General features: G+C 42.2%; 1 protein-coding gene across 1 annotated transcript in view; it reads right to left on the reverse strand.

Annotated features, from left to right (window-relative positions):
* LOC103057336 (3',5'-cyclic-AMP phosphodiesterase 4B) overlaps window positions 1–10,017 on the reverse strand; it is a 94,217-nt gene extending 84,200 nt beyond the window's left edge. Inside the window, exon 1 of the mRNA XM_007426571.4 lies at window positions 9,089–10,017. Within this exon, the coding sequence (XP_007426633.2) occupies window positions 9,089–9,336 (248 nt within the window). The 5' untranslated portion in view covers window positions 9,337–10,017. The remainder of the gene's footprint in view (window positions 1–9,088) is intronic.
* Window positions 10,018–23,257: the final 13,240 nt, after the last annotated feature.

Consider the following 23,257-nt stretch of genomic DNA (forward strand, 5'->3'; position numbering starts at 1 on the left):
AGTTCGGCAACTTTAATTCATGCCTTAACTGAGAAGGGTGCCCCATTTAATTGAATGGCACCAATTCACAGGTTAGCCTAAGGATACAACTTTGTGGGAAGGGTGTGTAGATCTCCTATCATTCTGGCATGTTTTTTTACTGCTACTTTTGTTCTTCTCTCTCTCTCTCTCTCTCTCTCACACACACACACACACACACCGGATCCCCAAAGCCATTATGGAAAGAAAGATGGAAGAGCAGCACAAGAGTCTTGGACTAGTAAGGACACCAAGCACCATCTGGAGGCACGATATATGGCTAGTCTCTTGAAGCTGGGTGACATTGTTAAATGCCTCTTTCCTTCCAAAATATTTCAGTTCAGAGCAAGCTCCTTGTGTTGTAAAAAAACCCCAAACGAACTACAAAATCAATTGTTTCTCTATAGGATGGTGAAGATACTATTCTTCAACAGAAAGAAATGTTGCTGGGGTTTCTCAATTTTGGCCATTGAAGATGTGTGGATTTCAACTCCCAGAATTCCCCAGCCAGCCATGGTGGCTGGGGAATTCTGGGAGTTGAAGTCCACGCATCTTCAAGTCACTAAGGTTGAGAAACACTGCTGTATACATTTGCAACCAATTTTTCATACCCTTTTAAAAACTAAAATCTCTTCTAAAAAGTTGGCTATCAAAATATAACTCAAACACCTTATTACTGTCTTGAGAATGACACTAAAAATAGAGTAAGCAAATAACACAGGAACATTCTCCTTACTCTCAAGGAGACAATACCTTGAATCGCCCCCAATGTTCAGCTTGGACAGGCATACTTTGAAACGTTAGCATAATCAAAAATATCCACCCTTGTTGCCATTGTTTCAGTTAGGCACATCAGTGGCATCTAAAGTTCACGTCCAGCAAATACATAACAAATTAACACGCATGCCCACTTCCAGCTGTTCCGTTGTGGAAACTGGTATAAAAGGTATTATTTTATATACATTTGCGGATGTCTTTGCCTCCTAGAACTAAGTACAAATTAGTGCCTTTCAGAAGTGGCTGGCTGGCTTTCTCCCCAGCCTGAGTGGGTTCTGTTTGAAGGGCGAAGGGGAGGAGAATGGCAAGTCAGTTTAAGAAAAGGCGGTGCTTCCTTCCACCTTCACGACCCATAAGCACACCCTTTAATCTACTGATAAGACATCAAGGCCAACATAAAAATGTGCCAAGCGCTTTCTCCACAGGGCCGCCACCTGTTAAAGAAGAGAAAACAACAATATGTGTGTTCCCAGGTGAAAGACTTCCCCCTTCCCTCACTCTGTGGGCAGAAGATGCTCAGGTTGCCTCTTGAGTATCTGGGCACCTCCTTCAACCTGGGGGAAAGGACTGCACCCCTGCCTGACCAATTCTGAAGGCTGCAGGCTAACTTGAAGGGCAAATTAGGCCACATTTGGGGTCCAAGTTCATTGGCCAATCCGTTTAAATAAATGAGATAAATAAATACTAAACAATTCCCAGCCCCCCGGACTGCTGCATGCTCTCCCCCATCCGAGAGAGCCTGCTCACTGGCTGAGGAAAGCAGGACTGGCGCTTTTCATGGTGGGAAAGCACTGAGCACTGGGTTCCTATCCTGCCCTTCCTCCACAGAGCTCAAGTTCAGGTTTTTCTTCTCACCCCCCTCCCTCCACACACACTCAATTTCATGGCTGACCAGGGATCTCCTCTCTCTCGTTAATCCAGATGGGAGGTTTAAAGAGAAAGATTTATTCAGCTTGGACTACCACTCACATAAGCCCCAGCTAATTGAAACAAGAGTTTCTTGAGGATGAGACGCCCCTCTTGCTCAGGGGTTGCTTTTTCAGGACTTTAATCCTTGCACTGAAAATAGATTTCTAGGTGGTCTCTGAGCACAGATTAGGAACAAAGGACGGGGGAGAGGAAGACTGACGTGGGATAAGAACGGATAGAGGGAGGTGGCCAAAACAACAAGTCCGCTTTATGAAGGAGGAGGAAAGAAATATTCAGGAGGAGAAGTGGGGGCATTAGTGCCCTATCTCCAGAAATAACCACCACAGGAGCCTCTCAATTTAGATAAAGTAGCTTCGTCCTACAGCCTACTCATGGAGGTAAGAAGATGCCTCGCTAATCATTTTTCATTTTTCTTAGCCCAAAACATCTTGTACAAAAACAACCAGTTTTTTTCCCTTTAAATATGTATCCGAAAGCCACTGGACATGTTTCCAAACATATGCCCAGTGGTCTTCCAGAAGACCTTTTCAGTGTGATCTGCGTGATGGGGGGGGGCACTGTAGCAGGGATAATCCCATGTTTGATCAAGTGATCCTTTCCTGCTTTACCAGGCATCCCCCCTCCTCAAATTAGCTGCTGGTAGAAACCCTGCTGCTTCGTATCAGATAAGGCAGATAAAGCAGCGCCTGATGTGTGCAAGGGGGAAAGGTCTGCCCAATAAAGCAGGTGTTGCTGGGACAGACCACACTGCACATGGGTCAGCCTGGTCACGTTTCCAGCCCTCTGTGGCTTTACCAGGAAGGGCCCACTTGCCCTGCTGATCATATGCTCCATCTGTGGCTGGGTCATGGGGAGTTGGCTTGGTAAAGCAGGAGAACGCTGCCTGCTTTAACGGGCAGACCTCCTCAGTGACATGCAAATCAGTCACTGCAGTGTGTGTGTGTGTGTGTGTGTGGGGGGGGTTCTTTCAGGTAAAGCAGTGCCTGACCGGGGGGGGGGGGGGGATAAAGAATGGATAAAGCTGAACATCCATTTATCTCCCACATTAAACCTCTGAAGCCAGCAGTGGCCCACATTTTCTTGCTGAAGCGGAACAGAGCTATGCAAGGTATGCAGCGCAAAGCAGGCTGGCATATTTCTGTACCACCTCACAGACTGGAGAAAAGCAGAGCCTTGTGGTTGTGAGGAAGAGCCCACTGAGTGTCAACTGTTCTGAATTCTTTATCTTCTCATCTTCTCACCCCTGTCTGGCTCCACTTCTGGGGAAATGCCCTTCTGGGTATGTGTTTCTTAAAGATAAGTGTATGTGTTTCCATGAGAGAGTTGGCTTTCCTCCTAGTTTTCTCTAAACCTCACAGTTAATGTTTATCCAGGATGTTGGCTGAAAGGTGACTGGAGTAGGTAAATGCAGAAAGTGGGGTTTTAGTCAAGCTAAGTCCATTGCCAGTCTGCATTATGACACAAATGGATCAAAAGGGCACAGCTGGCTTTTGGTTTTCTGTGTGGGGTCACTCTTGGGAATGTCTTTAACTCCACCACAATTTTTCTGCACAAGAGTCCCAGAACAGTCAGCCAGGTGCATAGAAGGCGGCCTGGGGCCCACTGGAAGATTTTTTTTTTAAAAAAACAAGCATTCATATGAACAGCGGTGCACTAGATTTAGCATTCTTCACCTTTCAATCCCATGCCCCCCACTTTGCAAGTTAAAATCTCCCTGCAGGGAGAGGAGAAGTGCATGCCTGCCCTGTTTCATTCTGCAGGATGAAATTCCCTTTGAGTAGTAGCATAACATTTTTTTGATACAAATGCACAAGAGAAGTCTAATTTTCCTCTTTGAACCTCAAAATATATCACCTTCTAACTGCTTATCTGAACTTTCAAATCAGGACAAGCGTTCATAAGATTGTATCAGCAGATTCTGTTTTGCTTTCTTTTTAAGTTCCTATCTGAATACACAGGACAGATATCTGATCTTCTGAGACTAGAAGGTTCCACACACCCATTTCCAAGAGTTGAAGCTGTTTCAATAAATGCTGCTCCTCTCATGGCTGCCTTTGGGCCTGCCCAACAATTGACAGTTGTGGGTAATGTTTCTTTTTAACAAACTATTGTATGACCCCAACCTGTGTTAAACCAAGGTAAAGAGTCACCAGAAACAGTATATCAGCTTCACAACGAGGCTTCAAATCCCATTTTTTCTCCAAGCAGATACTGCAGTTTAGCTGGGAATAAACTACAAAAGCAAAATCCAGGGCACACAGATACTGGGGTCTGGAACAAACAATGATGGAATCATGTGTGCTGTGATATTATTGTGCAAAATATGTGATCTGCATCATTTAAATAATGATGTCATGATGTATGTGCCATCACTTGCTTCCCTTACCGCAATCGGAGAATCTGGTGAAAAAAAATTCCCTGGCATGGTTTGAGTAAGCCACCCTGGTTGTGTTCACACGATCCACTAAGCCAAAGTAAAACAAATTAGACTTGCCATTAGTACAATGTGTAAACCCTATCACAGAATTTGAGGAAATGAAGTTTTTGGTTCCCTCTGTTTGTTCCCTTTTGGGATGAAACATCAAGACATGCCCTGAGAGTTATATTCAGATATGTCAAATTACAGAGAAATAACAGCTTCTTCAATCAATCATTCCCTTTGGGAAAACAGGGAATTACCTCTCTTTTCCACCATCAATCCCAAATGGCTCATGCCTATATCCTTTGGCTGCCACTAAACTGGGTTCTGATGTAGGCTATACCTGCTGGTGTCTCCTAAGTGAAGAAGAGCTGGCATCTTGGAAGCACTGGTATAGAACGGTGAATCAGGGATGAAGCTTGACAAATACACAACATGTGAATGGTGTTTAGAGCAAACATTTGCATTCACCGAGCAAAGAATGGACACTGTTGGATGAATAAGGGCTCTTCCTGGATTCTGGTCTCACACTCTGAGAATTTTAGACAAAAGTAAAATTCTGAAACTGTGGAGAAGATCAAGCAAGTGCATTGACAGTAAGATCTAGCAGTCAAAAGTGTTGGATTGCATCAGGAAGACCCAGATTCAAGTCCCCACTTGACTAGGAAGCTCACTGGATCATTACCTCTCAACTAGCCAGTTTGATCTAGAGGTTAAGGCTCCAGGCTAGAAACCAGGAGACGGTGAGTCCTAGTCCCACCTTAGACATGAAAGCTGGCTGGGTGACTTTGGGCCAGTCTCTCTCTCTCAGCCCAGCTCACCTCACAGGGTTGTTGTTGTGGGGAAAATAGGAGGAGGAGGAGGAGTATTAGGTATGTTTGCTGCCTTGAGTAATTTATAAAAATAATAAAAGTGGGATAAAAAATCTAAAAACAAAACCAAACCCCAGCCTACAGGACTGTGATGATCAATTGAGGTGGGAGCTTCATGCAAGCCACCTTGAGCTCAAATGGAAGGGTGGGATAGGATACTGTAAATACATCTCACTACCATATAAATACTATAAAACCTGCAAACAAAGCAGCCAACTAAACAGGAGGGAAATGCAGACACCAATTACTGGAACATTCAGCAGGCAAGCAGTGACCCACATCACATGCAAACTTGCAACAGTTGGCTGGTTTTTTTTTCAAGATGGCATCTGGCGGAGTGTGTGTGTTAATGGAAGGTTAACGGCTGACTACTGTCTTTCTTGATACTGTGGTGTTCCTCTTTTTAATCTGTGAGCTGCTTAGAGCCACTCTGGAGTTAGGTGGCCCTAGAAATGTGTTTTTAAATAAATAGATAGATAGATAGATAGATAGATAGATAGATAGATAGATAGATAAATAAATAAATAAATAAGATTTTAGCCATTTTAACTGTATGCATGTGTGTGTGAGAGAGACATATATAAGGGAATACAAAGTGCTAATGCCTGGCATAAGTACACAGGCCAGATGAGAAGCAAGAAGCAATCAGACCTCAGCCTGGCCAGAGATGACAGGAAGACAAGCACCCAGGAGAAACAATGGTTCCTCACACACCACTTTCCACATCCTAAACAAAGGAAGCTGGAGATTTTCAGTTTTCCTCAACTCTGAAAAGCTGAAGTAGAGAAGAAACTACAGGGAAGGTCTCAGATGACAGAACAGACAACACGAATATTGTTCAATGTCAATAAAACTAGTTTTATGCAGGTTTTTCCTTTGTGAAGCCATTAAACTACATCTCTGGGTAAAGGGGAACACACACACACACAATGACAATCCACTGCTAGAAGGGTTGAGGAACATGTCATAACCTACACACCAGGAATCCTTACAGCTGCAGCTGCATTGCTGTTTGTGTAGTAACTATGAACCAAGCACTTTTGTTGCTATTTCACATGCTGGGAACTAGAAAGTAAATACATGCTTGCAGGTGCTCCATCTGAAAGTCTCTTTGATCGCAAAGCTCCAGGCCAACAATCATTCTGGAACCTCGGAACATTCCGATATATATGAAAGGATTCTAAAACAGCTGACGGAAAATGCTCTACTCACTGGTTGCTCAGCTTTATTCTGTTGTTGGCGTTTAAGACTGCTGCTTTGAGCAACACTGGGTGCATGAACAACTTTGGAACGCAGCACAAATAATTCAAGACAGCAAAGATGAAGCAGAGAAACAGCATTAATTCTAGAGTTCAGGACTTTCAGATTTTTCCAGCTGTTGCCATGATGGCTGGGGATTCTAGGAGTTGTCACCCCAACATTTCTGAAGAGTGTCAGGTTGGGAAAGGCTGACCCAGAACTTTCAAAAGAGATGCTGCTTCCAAAACCTCTAGTTAGTATAACCATGCTGTTCGTTGGGAGCAATGGGGGGGGGGTATGGAAAATAGCATAAATGAAGCTGTGAGGAACTCAGCTGGCGTGTTCCAAAGAGAGGCAGTTCAGCAAAATAGACAGCTGGTGAGGGGGAGGTTAGAGTAGCCCAGGAAAAGGTGATCAAGGGCAAGGAGAAAGGCTAGAACAAGCTATGGACAGCTCGGGAAAAGAACTGGAGAGCAATTGGACAGTGGAATGAAAGTTAAGTGAAGAATAACCAGGAGAAGTTAAATATTATACCATGTTCTTGCACCTATGAAACATGGCATTGGCAACTCTGGTTATTCAGGGATCACGTCTCGCATACTGTCTGTGGCCTACAGTACTAGTTTACACATTTTCTTAGAAGCAGAACGCACACAGGAACCCATTCCCCTTTGGTAAGATTGCCACTGGCCACACTCTTCCCATGAAGTCAGTGCTTGTCCTCCATTGGAGGACATTGGAGGACATGATGGTAGAACAGCAGACATCTAATCTCAGTGACCTATTAGAAACATGACAGCAGAACCCAGATGCAGGCCAATTTTTACAGATGCCTTGAGCCCACCCCTGGAGGGAGCTACATCAATTCTGACTTGAAAGTACATTCATACAAAGAAGAGAAGGAAGAGGTGGCTTTCTAAAGATGTTTATTCTGCCCCCCCCCCAGCTTCTCCAAGCTTTAAGAATACCCTATTTAGTGCAGTGTTTCATGCTGACCTCCAATTCTTCAACTATGATTCAGTTGGGTAGTAACTAGGGACCCCCCATATATTTCTCACAAAAATACAATCACAGGGCCTGAAAACTAGAGAGAAAATATACTGAAAGATACGCACTAAGCAGAATTTCAGACTACTGTCAATCAAAAGTAAAGAAACATTTGTAATATAATGTTCTCTGTGTATCCAACCAAAGCATTTTTGGGGGCACTCAGAAATCCAGCTGTGTGTGTTGGCACCGGCCTATCTTAGAAGCATTTTCAGAAAGATCTGACTATAGCAAAAAAAGGAAAAGTCTCAATTTTTTGTCCTCATTCCCATCCCCACTCCAAAGAAACACTGTGTTACCACATGATTGTACAAGGATGTTGTGCAGGTTACTCTAGCCCCATACAGACTATCTTTGGGCTGATCCATGGCTTTTCTTCAAAAAAGGTCCTTGTAAATATCAGCTCTGAAGTTTCCATCTATACAGGAGAGCTCTTATGATCAAGGGTTTTCTCACTCTTAGCGGGGACTGATGTATAGTTAGCAAGAATATCCTACAGAAAGAGTGGGCCTTTAGAAGCAGGCAAAATAGGTTGGCATTCATGGCCAAACAGGACTAGATTAGCAATAGAGTACCTCTTCTTTACAACGTCCCCCTCCTCCCTCACTCTAAACTTCCCTCCTATTTTAGCATCTGTGATGTTTGAGTGCATGCCACAGGTCCAACATTTCTCTATAAAGGCTACCTCTATAATCTTGTAACGAAAGCGTTCATTCCCCTTTCATGGCTGGCTATCAGTATCTGTCCATCTTCATCCCCCACAACATTCATTAACATGTATCTTAAATATACAGGGAGTTTCCTTGCAATAACACTGTAATTGTATTTCTTCTGTTTTCAAGTGCTTTTCCTGAATTGCATGATCTAACGCAGGGCTGGCTTACTAGAACGCAGTGGTCTGTAGATGTAGCACTAAAGGAACGTATATTATGACTTGCAATGTCACAGAAGATGCTGGAAAACACTTCTCTGCTCGTGTAGAACTACAGGCTACCTAAAAGATGCTCCCAGCATTCTCCATGGCATGGAGAAGGATGTCAAAGGCTCTTCCCTGACTAGGAATGCAGCAGGTTGAAGGTGGCCAGGCACACCACACAGAAGCCTGCTTAGCACAATGGGTGCATTGAAATGCACAACTCTTCTCCTTCTTTTCCTATTCCTTTCTTTCCAGGTACACCTTGAGCAGATCATATTGTCCAGATAGCAGTGAGCCAAAAAGATGAGACAATGGAGGTCACGCAACCCCCCTCTGAATTCTCTCCCCCAATTCTCTGCTGTGTCCTCAGCTCTTGCCATTAAATAAGCAAATAATCCAACTGCAGTAAATATCTATGCCCATAAAAATGACACCCCCTTCAAAAAACAAGATGGCCTAATTGAGCCAAAGCAACTAAATTGATACCAGTTTTTGGATTTCATTTTGCGGCCAAAATCACAATGTGGAAGGCTTGTGTGGAGTGGGTGAGGATGGAGCCTTTGGGTTTCTTGAATGCAGGCCTTGGGTGTGTTGTTGTATACACAACATGAGACCTTTGGACTTGGGCAAATCAAGGCACCTTTGAACTGAACCCGGGGACTTACACAGACACATTCGTGCACTTTACTTGGCAACAGTAAAAGGTGATTTACAGTTGCTTTATTCCCAGGATATTTTTCCCCCTACTTCCCAGCCTAATCAATAGCCCCCCAAACGTTAGCAAGGGCAGACTCTGCTTAACTTTCTGGACAGCCAAGCTTCCTGCCTTACGTGAAACCTTTCACCCCCTAGCAGGAAGGAACTCCTTACCCTGCTACACCTTTCAGTCTCCGATGAAACTCCCGGATGCCTCTGTTGAGCTTTAGTTTCACGAGGTAGGTAGGAGACTGGGCCGTAAGGAAGACGGATGAGTTGGGTGACCTACAGGAGAGATCCTGTTTATCAGGGACCTGGGCTCCACTGGAGTTGCTGGAATTGTTGGGCAGAAAAGTCTCATCATCCTCTGTGACGTCTCCCTCGGGAATACTGGGCAGATTCTGGCTTTTCTCCACAGCCATAGCCCAGCCCAGTCTTTGGGGTAAAGTTTCAGCAGGTCACAGGGCTGGCCTCTCAGACAGGCCAGTCACAGGAGGGTCCCCAACTATGGGTCATCATGTAGTCAGATCAGAAAAGGACAGAATGGAAATGCTGCTGGTTGCTTTGGAGCCCAGCTGGAGCATCGGCATAGGTCAGCCCCGTTGCGGAGTTCCCTTGCCCTTCCTGTTTGTCTTGATGGACAGGAGACTCTGGGGAGGAACCACACTTCTCCTTTCCAGCTCTTTTGAGAGCCACAGTCAGCTTGGAGCAGCAATGACAAGAGGGAGCATTGCAGCCACTCTGATGGATGCAGTGATTTTCCCCCCCACTTCACAGCTGGGGGAGGGGAACAAGAAGCCACGACCACAACTGTAGGCTTTTGAGCCTCTGACGGCAGAGTTTTCTTCTTTGTTGTCTTCTGAATCCAGGTTGCCTCACATGTTCCTTCCTCCTCCAGCCTCTCAAAGGAAAAATTTGCTTTGTTCAGCAATGCAGGGCTGCCTCAGCCTTCGTCTCCCTGAGTGAATGAAAAGAAGTTCCCCAAAAATAGAGAGATCCAGTCGTCCTGCACAAGAGAGTTACAAATGTCCCAGCAGCAGCAGCAGCAGCAGCAGCAGCAGCAGCAGCAGCAGCCTAGAACAGTCAAAGGCAGAAAGAGCTGGCCATGTGGGTTGGTGCCAAACTCCCCTTCTTTGGTATGTGTCACTTCAACTAATCGCTAACGCTTATCTTGATCTGGCCCTCCCAGCACAATCTGCCAGCCAGCCATGCAAGGGCTGGCAGCAACTGACAGGGCAAGACGGTGCTTTCCTCCTCCAACTCTTTAGCCCAGAGATGGTCAGCTTGGATCCCCTAGCTGTGTGTATCAAATACATTCAGAGCATTATCCAGAAGTGGCAGGAGTTTGATTTCTCTGTTCCAAGTGGCAACAGCATGAGAAAAGGTCAAACCTTAGTTTGACTGCAAGGACCATGGGAACAGGAATAGCTTTGCCATTAATTCACATTCATGCTAAGGTGCAGTCAGACCTCACAAACTTGTTTGTATTCTGTCATGTGCAGTATGTCGTCTGTCTCTCCGAATGCAGTTCCATGCATAAGTACTGGGGGATCATGATATATAAATCCAGTTAATGCTTATCAAGGGCTTTCAAGACTGAGCTCTCTAGAAATGCCACATCAATAACTCAAATCTTCCAAGAGTAAGAATAGGAGAATAATTAGGGCTTGGGTCACACTTTATACTATGCACATTTTAACCATGATTTAGTGAATAAACCATAGTTGGCTGGATTTAAACAACAGACTAATCCATAAAATGTCATTTACAAACTACAATGGCTGGATTCACATGACATACTCAACCTTAACCAAATTCACTCATTCTGGTTTAGTGCAATCTGCAAAGAAACCTATCAATGCAATCCTGAAAAAGACAAATCCATGCTGAATCGAGTGCTTTCAGGGTGCTTAGCTCTTGCTAATTTCAATAGGACTGCAAGGGGTAGCTAACATTTCCATTCCATTCACTTGAACTTTGGCCTCAGGTTTTTAAATCATTAGGTTACTCTGTTTTTATTTTTGCTTTTGTTTTTACCTGATTGCTTGAGTCCAGAATCACTTCCAGCGTGGAACATGTAATATTTATGCTAGGATATTGGACTGTTTCCTCTTTATGACATCACATGTTGCTATTGTGAGTCCATGGTGCTGTCACTAATCTTCAGAGAGCTGTTGAAGCAACAGGCTTGATACCAGAAAGGGCCGGGGAAAGTAACACAAGAAGATTCCTGGAGTGGGCTTGACTGGAGATGTGGTATACCCATATAAGAGTAAAATTGTCTCATGCTCTAAAGATCTTTTTGTACACAAAATCTGTTTGTGTACTATTATGAAACCCCCCCCACACGTTATTGGGACTGGTGATGGTGTCAGGTAAGATAACTGGTCTGGCTCAGTTTCCATTTGTTCTAACTTCCCTATGACAGAACAGAACATTGTCTTTAAGATACCGAGAAATCTTAATTAGATCTTGCAAAAAGCTTTTGCGCAACTCCAAAAGCTATATATTCTTCTTTCATGTGAGTCACCTGGTTATCCAAAAACCTATTTGATAACTCTTGATCTCTGAGGCAAGCACAGCAATGGCTACAAATTGTAGGGTAGGCAAACCATCTAACCAGAGGGATATGCAAACGTTTTGGGAGAGAGACACAGGGAAACATTCAGAGCAGGTCGGGTGCATGCTCACAAAACAGCTGCCATTGGAAATTGGTCAGTTCACAAAATGGCTGCCACGGTGGGCATCGCCTGTCACAAAACAGTCCTTTACCAGAAGTGATCCCAGGATGTTCTTCACCATATCAGTGGAACCGAAAGGCATCGCTGCAAATAAATGCAATACTGGACTAGATCTCCTCTCTTTTGTAGCATGGCAACTAATTTTTTTTTAATTAAAAGATTCTTTAAAAATTGTAAAGGGGCAGGAGACTCGGCAGGCACTAAGGGAGTTTCAGATTGGGCAGATAACAACTTTCAATCTGCTACTGCGAAGTGCTGAAAGCAAAACGGTTGATTCTACTCCAACCACAAGCCTGAATTATGATAATACAGAGATAACAAGGCCTGGCAACCAACTTTATTTTCTTTAGCAATTCCTTCCTTCCTTTTCTCCTTCAGATTTCTTAACATGTAACTTAATTTCACACTGAGAACCATTAATAAAAATAAAAAAAGTTCTCACTTTGATCTCTTAATAAATCCAGACAGTTAAATTATGGGCTCAGAGAAACCAACCAGCAAACAGGGCCCATTTGGCTGTTAGCAAGGATTTGTTTGTTAATTTCTTTGTTACATTTCTGTTTCCTCCAAAAGCGACCCGGTGGGGTATGCTGGGCTGAGAGACACTGGCTGGCCCAAGATCCCACAGCCAGCTTCCATGGCTGAGGGCAGACTTGGACCTGGTTCTTCCCACTCCTAGTTCAACACCTTCACCACCACACTATAGTAACCAGTAATCTTAGGTTCAATCCCAGCCCATAAAATGGAGTGACCTGCTTTTATGATTTCTGTGCTTTTAATGCTTATTTGATATGCAGAAGTTTTAACCATTATCACAGTAGTGCAACTGCCTGCTGAATTTCTGCCTGCCTTCTAACAGTTCTGAAACATTTGGAAGTTTAGTGAGCGAGGACTAGGAGAGAGGGCTCTTGCTCCACCACTGAAGACCATGTTCCCTTCAAGCCCTGAAGAGAGACATTTCCACGTGCCATGATCAAAAATGCTTTCCTGCGGTTCCCAGAATTGAAATGCACGGCGTGGTTCTCTGCTGCCACCTATTGCAGCAATCACAGAGCTAAAGCTATTTTCCTCAGCTGAATGTCCTAGGAGTCCCAGAATTCCGGATTGTGGCTGCAAATTCTGGACGATGTATTCTAGCAGGCCAGAAGAACATCACATTGGGAAAGGCTATAAAAGGGAAGGTGGTAAAATGAAAATCATACTTGCCAGTTAGTAACCTGTACAGATGTCCCACACCATGTACACCAGTCCCAGGGAATGGCAGGTTAAGTGTCTTTTTTTTTTTTTTTTTTGCATTTTTACACTGACCAAGGCAGCTGTTCCCATGGCAGAGGACTTGTTACTATTTGATTCTGCCCCAGAGTTATCAGAAGCCTGCATGTTTCTGTGACACGTCAGTACAACAGTTGGGTTTGTACACAGTGCTAAGGCGTAATGTGGTTTGATGGCTTTGGACTTAGTGTTATGTATGAACAAGACTGTTCAACAAAAAGAGAACAAACCATGGCTTTGTTCAATGTCTAAATCCAGTAATTCAAAGAGCAATAGCTGTTACGAATGTTTTTGTAATTCCTTTCCACTCAGAGAATTCTACAGAAAATAACTAGTATAAATATTTGTTAACAAACTACAGTACTTGCTTATGCTGTTCATGTTTATACTGCATATACAATCCTGCCATCTTGTGAGATAGGTTTGGTTGAGAGATGTTAATTGAACCCAAGCCATTCTATAAGTGTAGCGGCTGATCAGGGATTTCATTCTGAGACTGGCTGTAATGCAGAACTTTTGCATCACATGTCTGTGCACAACAAATAATGTTGTGGTATTGGCTCAGAGGAGAAAGAGACTGGGTTTACACATGGTAAGTCATAGTTTACTTAATTATGGTTTAATTTATGCAATTAGCCCAGTTCACACCATATGCTAAGCCCAAACTGAACACATCAGATTTACGCATTGAATTGATTACAAAAATCTCTGTACCATTCTAGTGCAAGTTATATGAATTCAGCCAGCGAGCAAGGGGAATTTATTTCTCAAGTTTTCATAACTCTGCAAAGTATACAGAGTGAAGACTTATACCCACTGCTTTTCAGGGGCAGCACCTACATTATTGAATAGCTTCCCCTTGAAAATCAGGCTGACTCCAACATAGTTAGCCTTCCAAAAATTACTGCAAACTATAGTTTTTGAGGGCTTATGGTAACTGATGGGAGACCTACAATTGACCAATATTGAGTTACTGTGTTTTTAATGGTTTGTTTTAGTTCTCATCATGCACATTTCATTAGGACTTGCTTTTGTTTTATGTTCTTAATTACTGTAAACTGAAGAGAGTCTGGCTTATTGTGGTGGTTGTAAATCTGATAACTAAATAAAGAATTCTTAAATTTACAAACATTTTATAGCTACAGAGATGGGTCTGTCAGACGCATCAATATGAGAACCATTAATCTGAAATGTATCAATAGGAGTATCACTAGGGGAAGAGGAGAAGCTGATTTGCAGTTTGGGCAGAAGCAGCCAAACAACCTTTGCTCTTTTGCAGGGACAAAGTAATCTTACAGAATATAACTGATAGACTTTTATTTCTATCATCTTAGGGTTGGGCAAAAAGAAAAATGGGATCTGTTGATAGATTTCTGGGTGATCAGCAGCAGATCAACAAGAGCATAGTGATGGTGATTTGCTGATGCTAAGTATTTTAGACATACATCTGTGTCTATAACTCCCCACCACCACCACTTTAAGTCCTGCTGGGTTGCCTCATTGTGACGGTGGGGCAGTTGTTCCTGAGAGGGATGAGTGAGAAATGTTGGAAGTGTACACCAAGAATATATAAGGTACTCCCAGCAAGGTCATCCAAGGCATGAAGGTCATCCTGACTGTCCAGCTAAAGCAAGCAGGCACCTATATTGGGCAGCAGTGATACAGGAAGATGCAGGAGGCAGATGATCCCTTTAGTGACAATGGAGAAGGCATCACTTCATAGTGCATGGGAGAAGTCAATGGCAAACCACTCCTGTGCTTTGCTAAAACAACCCCACACAGAAAGACAATATAAAATAATTGACAATATGGTGCCGGATGATGGGGCCCCGAGGTCTAATGCCACTTAACATGCTACTGTAGAGAGTAAGGGAGGTACCTTGGCAGAAATATGCAAGAACCACTACTTAAGCAAAGGAGGCTGAAGCCCTGGGAAACAAGATAATATCTGGAAGTGGCTCAGGCAGATGCCTCCCTGATTCACTGGAGCACTCCCACTGAAGGAGGGGAGTTACAACATAGTCAGACTTGCAAGATTCTCTTATTGTAGCCCATCTCAATAAAAATAGTTTTAGCCTTTCTGAGGAGTTGATCTCCTGGTCTGTTCTCTCTAAAGGGGCTGACGGCTACTGAGGAAAAGCTGAGGTACTTTCAGAGTACTAATGGTATTTATGACGTGGCTAGATTAAACCCTTTAAGATGTCTAGTTGCTGATACCACCATGCAGGAAAAGAAGATTTGAAGCTGCAAAGACAGAATTACAGTGAGAACATGGAATGCAAGAAGCATGAACACAGGGAAGCTCAACACAGTGGAAGATGAAGTGATTACACATTGTCATCTTAGGCACCAGTATACTAAAATGGACTGGAACTGGACACTTTCAGTCAGAAGATCATACTGTTTCCTAATTATGACATGAAAAACAAAGAAGGAATGGCCCTGCTTCTGTAGTCAGGAAGGATATAGGAAGGATAGTACTTGGGTACAATGCAATCAGTGACTGAATAAGATCACTTAAACTTCATGGACAACCCTTTACTATGACATTTTTTCCAAGTTCATGCTCCAACTACTGATGCAAAAGAGAAAATGGATGAGCTTTATGATCAAGTTCAATCTGAAATCCACAGAACATGCAAGTAAGATGTGTCCTTGTAGTTGGAGACTGGAATGCCAACATCGGAAATATGAAGGAGGAAAACATAACTGGACGATATGGTCTAGGAAACTGAAATGAAGCAAGAGAATGACTTATCCATTTCTTCCAACCCAATTATTTTTTTCTTTATTTAAAAATCCAAAATTCTTAAAAATAGATGAGAAGGCAGATAAACTTCTTGTAGCCTTGGAACTACTGTTTGGAACCCTTGTTCAAAAAAGCCTGTTGTAGGGGAGTCTTTAATCTCAAGGCGATATGCAAAGTTCTCTGCAAGGGCTATAGTCCAAAGAGCGTACAAAGAGGCAAATTTGAAGAATCTTTCCAGCGTCTAACCACAGTCTGCCCCACAGCTAGCCACCAAAAGGAGAGCATTTTTTGTGTTTAATATTTGTACTGCAATCCTTCTACATATCCAGTAAATATAACCATTATAACAGGAATATCAATTTCCTGCCAAAACCTATCAATAAGAGGACATTTCCACCGTATATGTGTATATATGCCAAGGGATTGGCAGCTGTTGCATTATAACACCCCATCACATGCTAGGCATTTCTGTTAGTGCAGACTAGTAAAATCAGTCGTACGCTAACAAGGAAGCTAGCATGGAAAATACCAGCAACAACCTGGGGAAAAGCCTCAAATTTCAGGAGGCAAGCCCCTGCAGCTTGTCACGTGCTCAATCGGAACACATGATCCCTTGTGCTTCATGTATTACCATATATAGTTATGAGCTTGTATTAGGTAGTGTGACGTATATATGCTTAACCCTGCCCTCTGATGTACTTAATAAAAGAGGTTTCCAGACTCCGGTCTGGGCGCTCTCATCCCCCTCGAAGGAGAATCAGTTTGGTGTCTTCTTTCCCCTCACTCGTGAGAGGCCCGCTGTAACTGCGTGAATGTTACAGGCAGCTGTTCCAGAAGGTTGGTGGTGTATTCTCAATAATATGGCTAATTGCAAGAGAGTTCTGTACCAGGTATGCCACACTTTTCAAAGAGACAATCCAATTATTCTTCAGTACTAACACAGTCTTTCAATAACCCAAATGCTGCCTTTATATGTGGGCATGAGCAGATGGAGAACATAGAAATCAAATTGACTATTTTATTGATTCAAGGAAGTGGAAGAGCTCAGTTATAACAGCAAAGACATGGCCAGAGGATGACTATGAAACAATTTCAAGCTGCTCATGTGCGAGTTCCAAATCAAGCTAAAGTGGAAGAACAAAGCTAAGCAGTTTTCACAATATGATCCTGTGCATGTAGACACCACTTTCAAGGAGAACATCAGGAATTGCTTTGAAGTCCTGAGCCTCATGATAGGGAACCAGACGAACTATGGAATGAAATATGAGTTAAGGATTAAGGTGAAAAGAGAGTGCCAAAGACCAAGAAGTAGAAGAAAGGATGTCAGAACAAATAGTGGAAATTGTCAAAAAAAAGAAGAGAAGCCAAAGCCAAGAAAGCTAAAGATCTTAGGAAGAAACTTAACAAAGATTTTCAGAGAGCTTTTAGACAAGAAGCAATATTATAATGACACCTGTAAATACACCAAAGATGGAAACAGACATGAAAAAACAAGCAAAACCTTCCAAAATATCTCTAAATTCATAAGGAGATTCCAACCTTGAATTCGTATGCTAAGGGATACTAATGGACAGATAGTAACTGATTCAAAAAAAGATCAAAGATGGAAAGACTGAAATTCTTTAAAGTTGAAATGTCAACATCCAAGATATCTTAGAAGATATTCTCTACTTACAAGAATCTCTAGTACTGCAAGACAAAGTTAGATCAGCACTCTGGTCATTGCCAAGTTGGAAAGCTACAGGAACTAATGGATTATCTACAGAAATATGCAAGCAACAGAAAAAGAATCAGTAAAGTTCTAACTATACTTTGCCAGAACATTTGGAAAATGATGAGATCAGTGTGTGTACCAGTACCATAGAAAAGAGGCTTAACAGAGTATGCACATTATTGTACAAGAGTCTTAACTTCACATGGTACCAAATAATATTTAGAATCATCCAATGCAGATGAGACCCTATATGGAAAGGGAGATGCCAGATGTTCAAGCTGGCTTTAGAAAAAGCTGAGAAACAAGAGACATTATCACTGGTGCATGCTGGATAACCGAAGGCCCAAGAATATTAAAAAGAAGTCAGTATGTGCTTTATTGATTACAGAAAGGGCTTTAACTGAGTCGACTATGTCAAGCTGTGGAATGTGCTTAGGAAAATGAGAATCCCAAAACATCTCACTGTCCTCATGCAAAATCTATTCACAGGTCAGGAAGCCACAGCCCAAATGGAACATGGTGAAACAGACTGGTTCCAAGTTACCAAAAGAGTGAGACAAAGCTATATACTCTTTCCTTTAACCTATATGCTGAATATATATTGAGGAAGGCTGGATTAGAAAAAGATGGTGGTGGTTTTAAATGTAGAGGATGTAGAGGAAAAAACCTCAGTAACTTCTGCTATGCTGATTACTCTGACAGCTGAAAATGCAAATGATCTGGAAGCTCTGGAAAGTCAAAAAGCACAGAAAAAAATGGGACTAAGATTAAACATAAAGAAGACCAAACTAATAACAACAGGTACAATAACCAGCCTTAGAACTGATAATGAAGACATTGTAATGGTGGACAGCTTTGGCCTTTTAGGATTGACTACCAACAGTAAAGCAACCAGCAGTCAAGAAATAACCACAAACTAGCACTTGGTAGAGTAGAAATAAGGGTCATGGAAAAGTCATTCAGATACTGGGGTGTGTCTGTATCTAAGATCAAAGTCATGCAGATAATGTTTTCCTTGTGACACTCTATGGAAATGAAAATTGGACTTGAAGAAGTAGGATAGGAAGCATACTGACGCTTTTGAATTTGGAGCTAAAGATGACTCCTAAGAATACCATGGATAGTTATGAAAACAAATGGATCATGGAACAAATCAATTCAGGGCTATTACTTGCACAAACAACCAGGCTCAAATTATCATATTTCAGAAACATTATGTGAAGATCTAGCTCTCTTGAGAAGTCAATAATGCAGGGAAAGGTGAAAGGAAAGAGAAAAAGAGGATGATCAGCCGCAAGGTGGTTGGACTCAATTATAATAGAGATAGGTGAAGACCTGAAGAACTAGGCTGAGGACAGATCTTACCTGAAGGCACATCGTTATCATCATCATCTGTGACTTCAGACAAGAAATAACACATCCCAGCTGTGAATTCATCATTGCCTTATCAGCATTGTCCATACCTGGGCTATCAGATCTGACTGACAGTTTGTTATGCTAAACATGTAGCAAGCATCATCATCCTTCACTTCATTTATAATTGGGGGGATCTTATTTTTATCAGGATCTTCTAGAAAAAGACATAATTTAATTCTGCCTTCCCCAAGATGAATGGTATCAATAATTCATTCCATTGTTTCAGAGGGAAAACCACTGTTGAATCTGGTAGTAACCTTATCCTTCTGTTCTGATTACAATGTCAACCAAGTAGGAAATGAACTGAGTGCCAAATAACACTTTATTCTTAATCTTAATACATGAATTTGGAAATCTTCTCTGGTTATCTTATGAATGTGAAAACCAGACTTGATGCCACTGCGTCACAGTGGGTCCCACTGGGTCACAGTGGGTCACACAAAGTATAAGTATTGGATGTATTGTTGAAGGCTTTCACGGCCGGAATACAATGGCTGGTGTGGGTCTTCCGGGCTGTGTGGCTGTGTTCTGGAAGTTTTGTTTCCTAATGTTTCGCCAGCATCTGTGACCGGCATCTTCAGAGAACTGCTCCTGTCTGTGCTCCTGCTCTCTGAAGATGCCGGTCACAGATGCTGGCGAAACGTTAGGAAACAAAACTTCCAGAACACGGCCACACAGCCCGGAAGACCCACACCAGCCATTATAAGTATTGGAGTTTTAGGTTATGCTCTCACTTCTCTGTTGGCATAGGAATTTCCAGAAGCCTTTCTCAACATAATCCATTTTGATGCAGACAAAAGAAGAACTAAATAGATAATTTAGTATTCCTATGTGTAGGCAGGGTAAAATAAAACCTATTTAATATCACTGGAAAGCTGATTTATATTTTCATAGGCCATCATATTATGTTAAACACATTTCAGGAAATTGGACACATTTCTTTGGTGAGATTAGATTGGTCCCAACCCTGCTGGCCTTTTGTAAAGCATTAAAGACCTGGACATGCTCCAGGTATGGGGTCTGAGAAGTTATTGTTATTGTTTAAGTGTTTATTGGATTTGTTCTTGGTGACCATTGTACATTTTTTGTATTGTTTTTAATGTGTTGTTGGCAGGCCAGAGTCACATTTGCAAGCTGGGTGACCATATAAATCGATTTAATAAAAGAAATAAACCAACATCTGTAAGATTTTTGTTATGCAAATTACAATTGCTTTTTAATTTTCCATTCTTCCAGCTTAATCACTGGCCATTTACTGGGCCTCTCATAATATTATTATTTTGGTTCAATTCAGTTCTGAAGAAGTTTTAAAACTTCAGCAAGATTTTTAAAATTAGTTGGATTTATCCCACAATGCTTCTTGACATTTGTTAGTTGGTTTTTCTGGTCAAGTGTGATTCCTGCTCCTGAAATTCAAGAACAGGTAAAGGTCTTGGAAGAATTATCTGTGTCTCCTAAGTCAGCAACCATTTCTTTACAGGAAGAAAGCTGATGAAATTGATATTATTTAGTATTATTGAAATAATGAGCTTGAATATCATGAGTAAACCAATGGAGGATTGCATTAAACAATGGAAACTCAATTTTCTATTAACTTAAAGAAATTTAAAGTACTCAATACTGTGCTTTGTTGTGGAGTTGTTACTGATATTAAGTACTGGTGTTTGACAGAGTAGATGGAAATCTATTACATTTGAATAGCTATTGTGACAGCTTAAGTTTGTATGGGTGTGCATGCATTGTATGGTGGTTTCACTAAGCATATATCAAGGCTCAAAGAACTCCTTGGGCCCTTTGACCTGCTTTAGCATGCGTACAAGTGTTAATTTAAAGTAGCATTTTATGAGCTGGACATTAAGCAGCAGTATATGGGGAAAACAATATCTGATTTACCAGAAACTCAACATTTCTGGTGCTCAAATTTATTACCCCTTCAAACCATGTTGCCTAATGTTATGTCATTATTCATGGATTGAGTTCACACAATGTTTTAAGCCAAGTTTTGCATGACACACCTGGCTTAAAGTTATGGAAGTAGACCCTTATGTTTTTATCTGATCAACTGACACATATCCCTCCCTCCCCCCCTTCCGTTTACATTTACCTGGACTCCTGGAGCACCCTTTTAGCATTTAGCAAAAATACTCTGAGAAAACCTGAAGCCTACGGTACAATTCTTAATGAGTGTTTGGAGAACTGGATTTCTCAAGTGATAACGGTTGTAAGACACCAATGCATTACACATTAGAACAGATTCTCAGGAGAGCCAGAAGTAATTCATTTTTCAAGGAAGGGGCTCTTAAAGGAGCAAAGAAGCCAGTGACCCAAGAGCCTTGGGTGTAGTTAAATCATCCTTGACTAATTTTGCTCATTATGATTGTCTCTCTGTGTTACTCTCATGGCAGTAGGCAGGCTAAGTTGATGAGAAGGGAAATGTGTAAAGCTTTTCAGCCAAGCATTCTAATGTTCAAGGGAACCCTAGGAAAAATAAATACTAACTCCTAGACTCTGCTTCATCTGAATCTAGGCACTAAATTGATTCCACTAACCTCTTTCCAAGTTTCCAGCTACTTGATCTGTATTTGATCAAGCAAGTAAGTCTGACTTGGTGGACTAAGTTAAGCTACTGATAGAAGCTGGGGCATCATTTAACAGGAAGAAGCAGGGCAAACAGTACCACCACGCTGAGCAAGAGAAAGGAGAAAAACCAACCAGATGCTGCTAACAGGCAATGCTGGCCAAAGGAGGGCCAACACAGAAGGCAACATATTATGCACATCACATCACATCACATCAGAGTGCCAGTCCTGGCCTGAAATTGCTACCTTTTCACCTCTAATCTCTGGTCTAGAATCCATCTATGAGGTTGGTCATCGGAACCACACTATACCACATTTGGTGTGGGATTCAGGTCTCTACTCAACCACCATGAAATTCACTGGATAATTTTAGTCACTCTCACTTAGCTCAGCCAACTTTACAGGATTGTTGCTATAAGGATAAAATAAAAGGTAACCCCCCATATACACTACCTTAAGCAAAAAGGAGGAAAAACAGAATAAAAATATTTGATGCCAAATTTACAGTTCTGAAGCATGGTGAAAATTGCTGGCTGAGGAAACAGTGGGCAGTGACCATTCTTCTGAGGTGTCCCTCTTTATATAAAAACTATTTGTGCTTGAAACTGCATGAAACTATCCATCATAACTCCTTCTCTACTGCTTTAGTCTTATGCAAGCTCTTCTCTGACTCTGGATTGAGTGCTCATGTCTACCCTGACCATTCCACAGTCCATCTTTTTTCACTAAGACTCCTGAACCAGTTCCTGGATCACACAGGTGAAAGACTGTTTAGAGATACAGATCTCACTCCTTCCACACAGGGTGCAGGTTTAGTGTACCAATTATTCACTGGAAATGATGATTGCCTAAGTTCTTGGTCACAAGGACAGCAGTGACTGGAGATGCTTTCAATCAGGAACAAAGGCAGCCCTGTCAAAATCCAGCAAAGAAATTTGATTTTGGGTGTTGCAATGAAGCAAGCATTTCTGCCAAGCTGACAATACTTTGTACTCTACAATTAACACTCTTGGCTCCCTCCAATTACCATCTTTACAGATGCTTAGGAGAAACAGGTGTCTCCTTTGTTTCTCTTTATTCAGTCTTTCTGGTGACTTAATTAGGTACACAGCTCATGACCAAGGGGGCAGAACCCCTGGAAATCTTTAACAATGGGAAAGGTAGCATCCAACCCAAGAATGGGAGGGTTGAGCCACTGTTCTCACAGGGTGCCAACTGTTTTACAACCTTAGAGCAGTCACTGGAATAAAGCTGTCTCTGTTTAAAAAGAAAAAAGAAGGGGAGAAGCTGGGGACAGAAGGGGAAGAAATGTGTTTAATGGTACCCTTTGAATATGTTCCCAGCAATGACTACTGAGAATCCTCAGTCTCCCTGGTTGGACTTTGCTCTTACCATGGTTTAGACCCTTTTCTGCAATCAGTCCGGCTGCTCTGCCTTCCACCAGTGTGGAGCCTAAATCATTCCTTTCCTCCAGCTCTGATGCTAAATACACCAGAGGATTCTCTTTGACTAATGCAGGGGCTCTCAACTTTGTAGCGCCATGTCCCCTAAAATGATAAATTAATTTGTGCGACCCTCTCCCCCATAAATAAAACTAATAAGCTAATAAGTAGTGAGCCAGCTTACGGTTTAACTCTGAATGGGCTCCTTATTGTATTTATCTCCTTTGCAAATGCCAGTCAAAACTTGGTTCTGCTTCTGGCTTGTCCAGGCAGAGGGGACTGATTTCTTGCAAGGTTCCAGGAGCTGTAGGCTGCTTGGGTTCCCAAGAAGCAGGTCCACATATGCACCATCTGGCTGATAAGTGAGAGTGCATGGGGGGGGGGGGATGGGAGTGGGGAATGAATTTGGAGAAGAACAGATTGGAGGGGG

Source organism: Python bivittatus, unplaced genomic scaffold, assembly GCF_059951505.1.
Source record: "Python bivittatus isolate LINGU-HERP-01145 unplaced genomic scaffold, Pbiv_v1 ctg000220_np1212, whole genome shotgun sequence".
In the NCBI taxonomy this organism is placed as follows: domain Eukaryota; kingdom Metazoa; phylum Chordata; class Lepidosauria; order Squamata; family Pythonidae; genus Python; species Python bivittatus.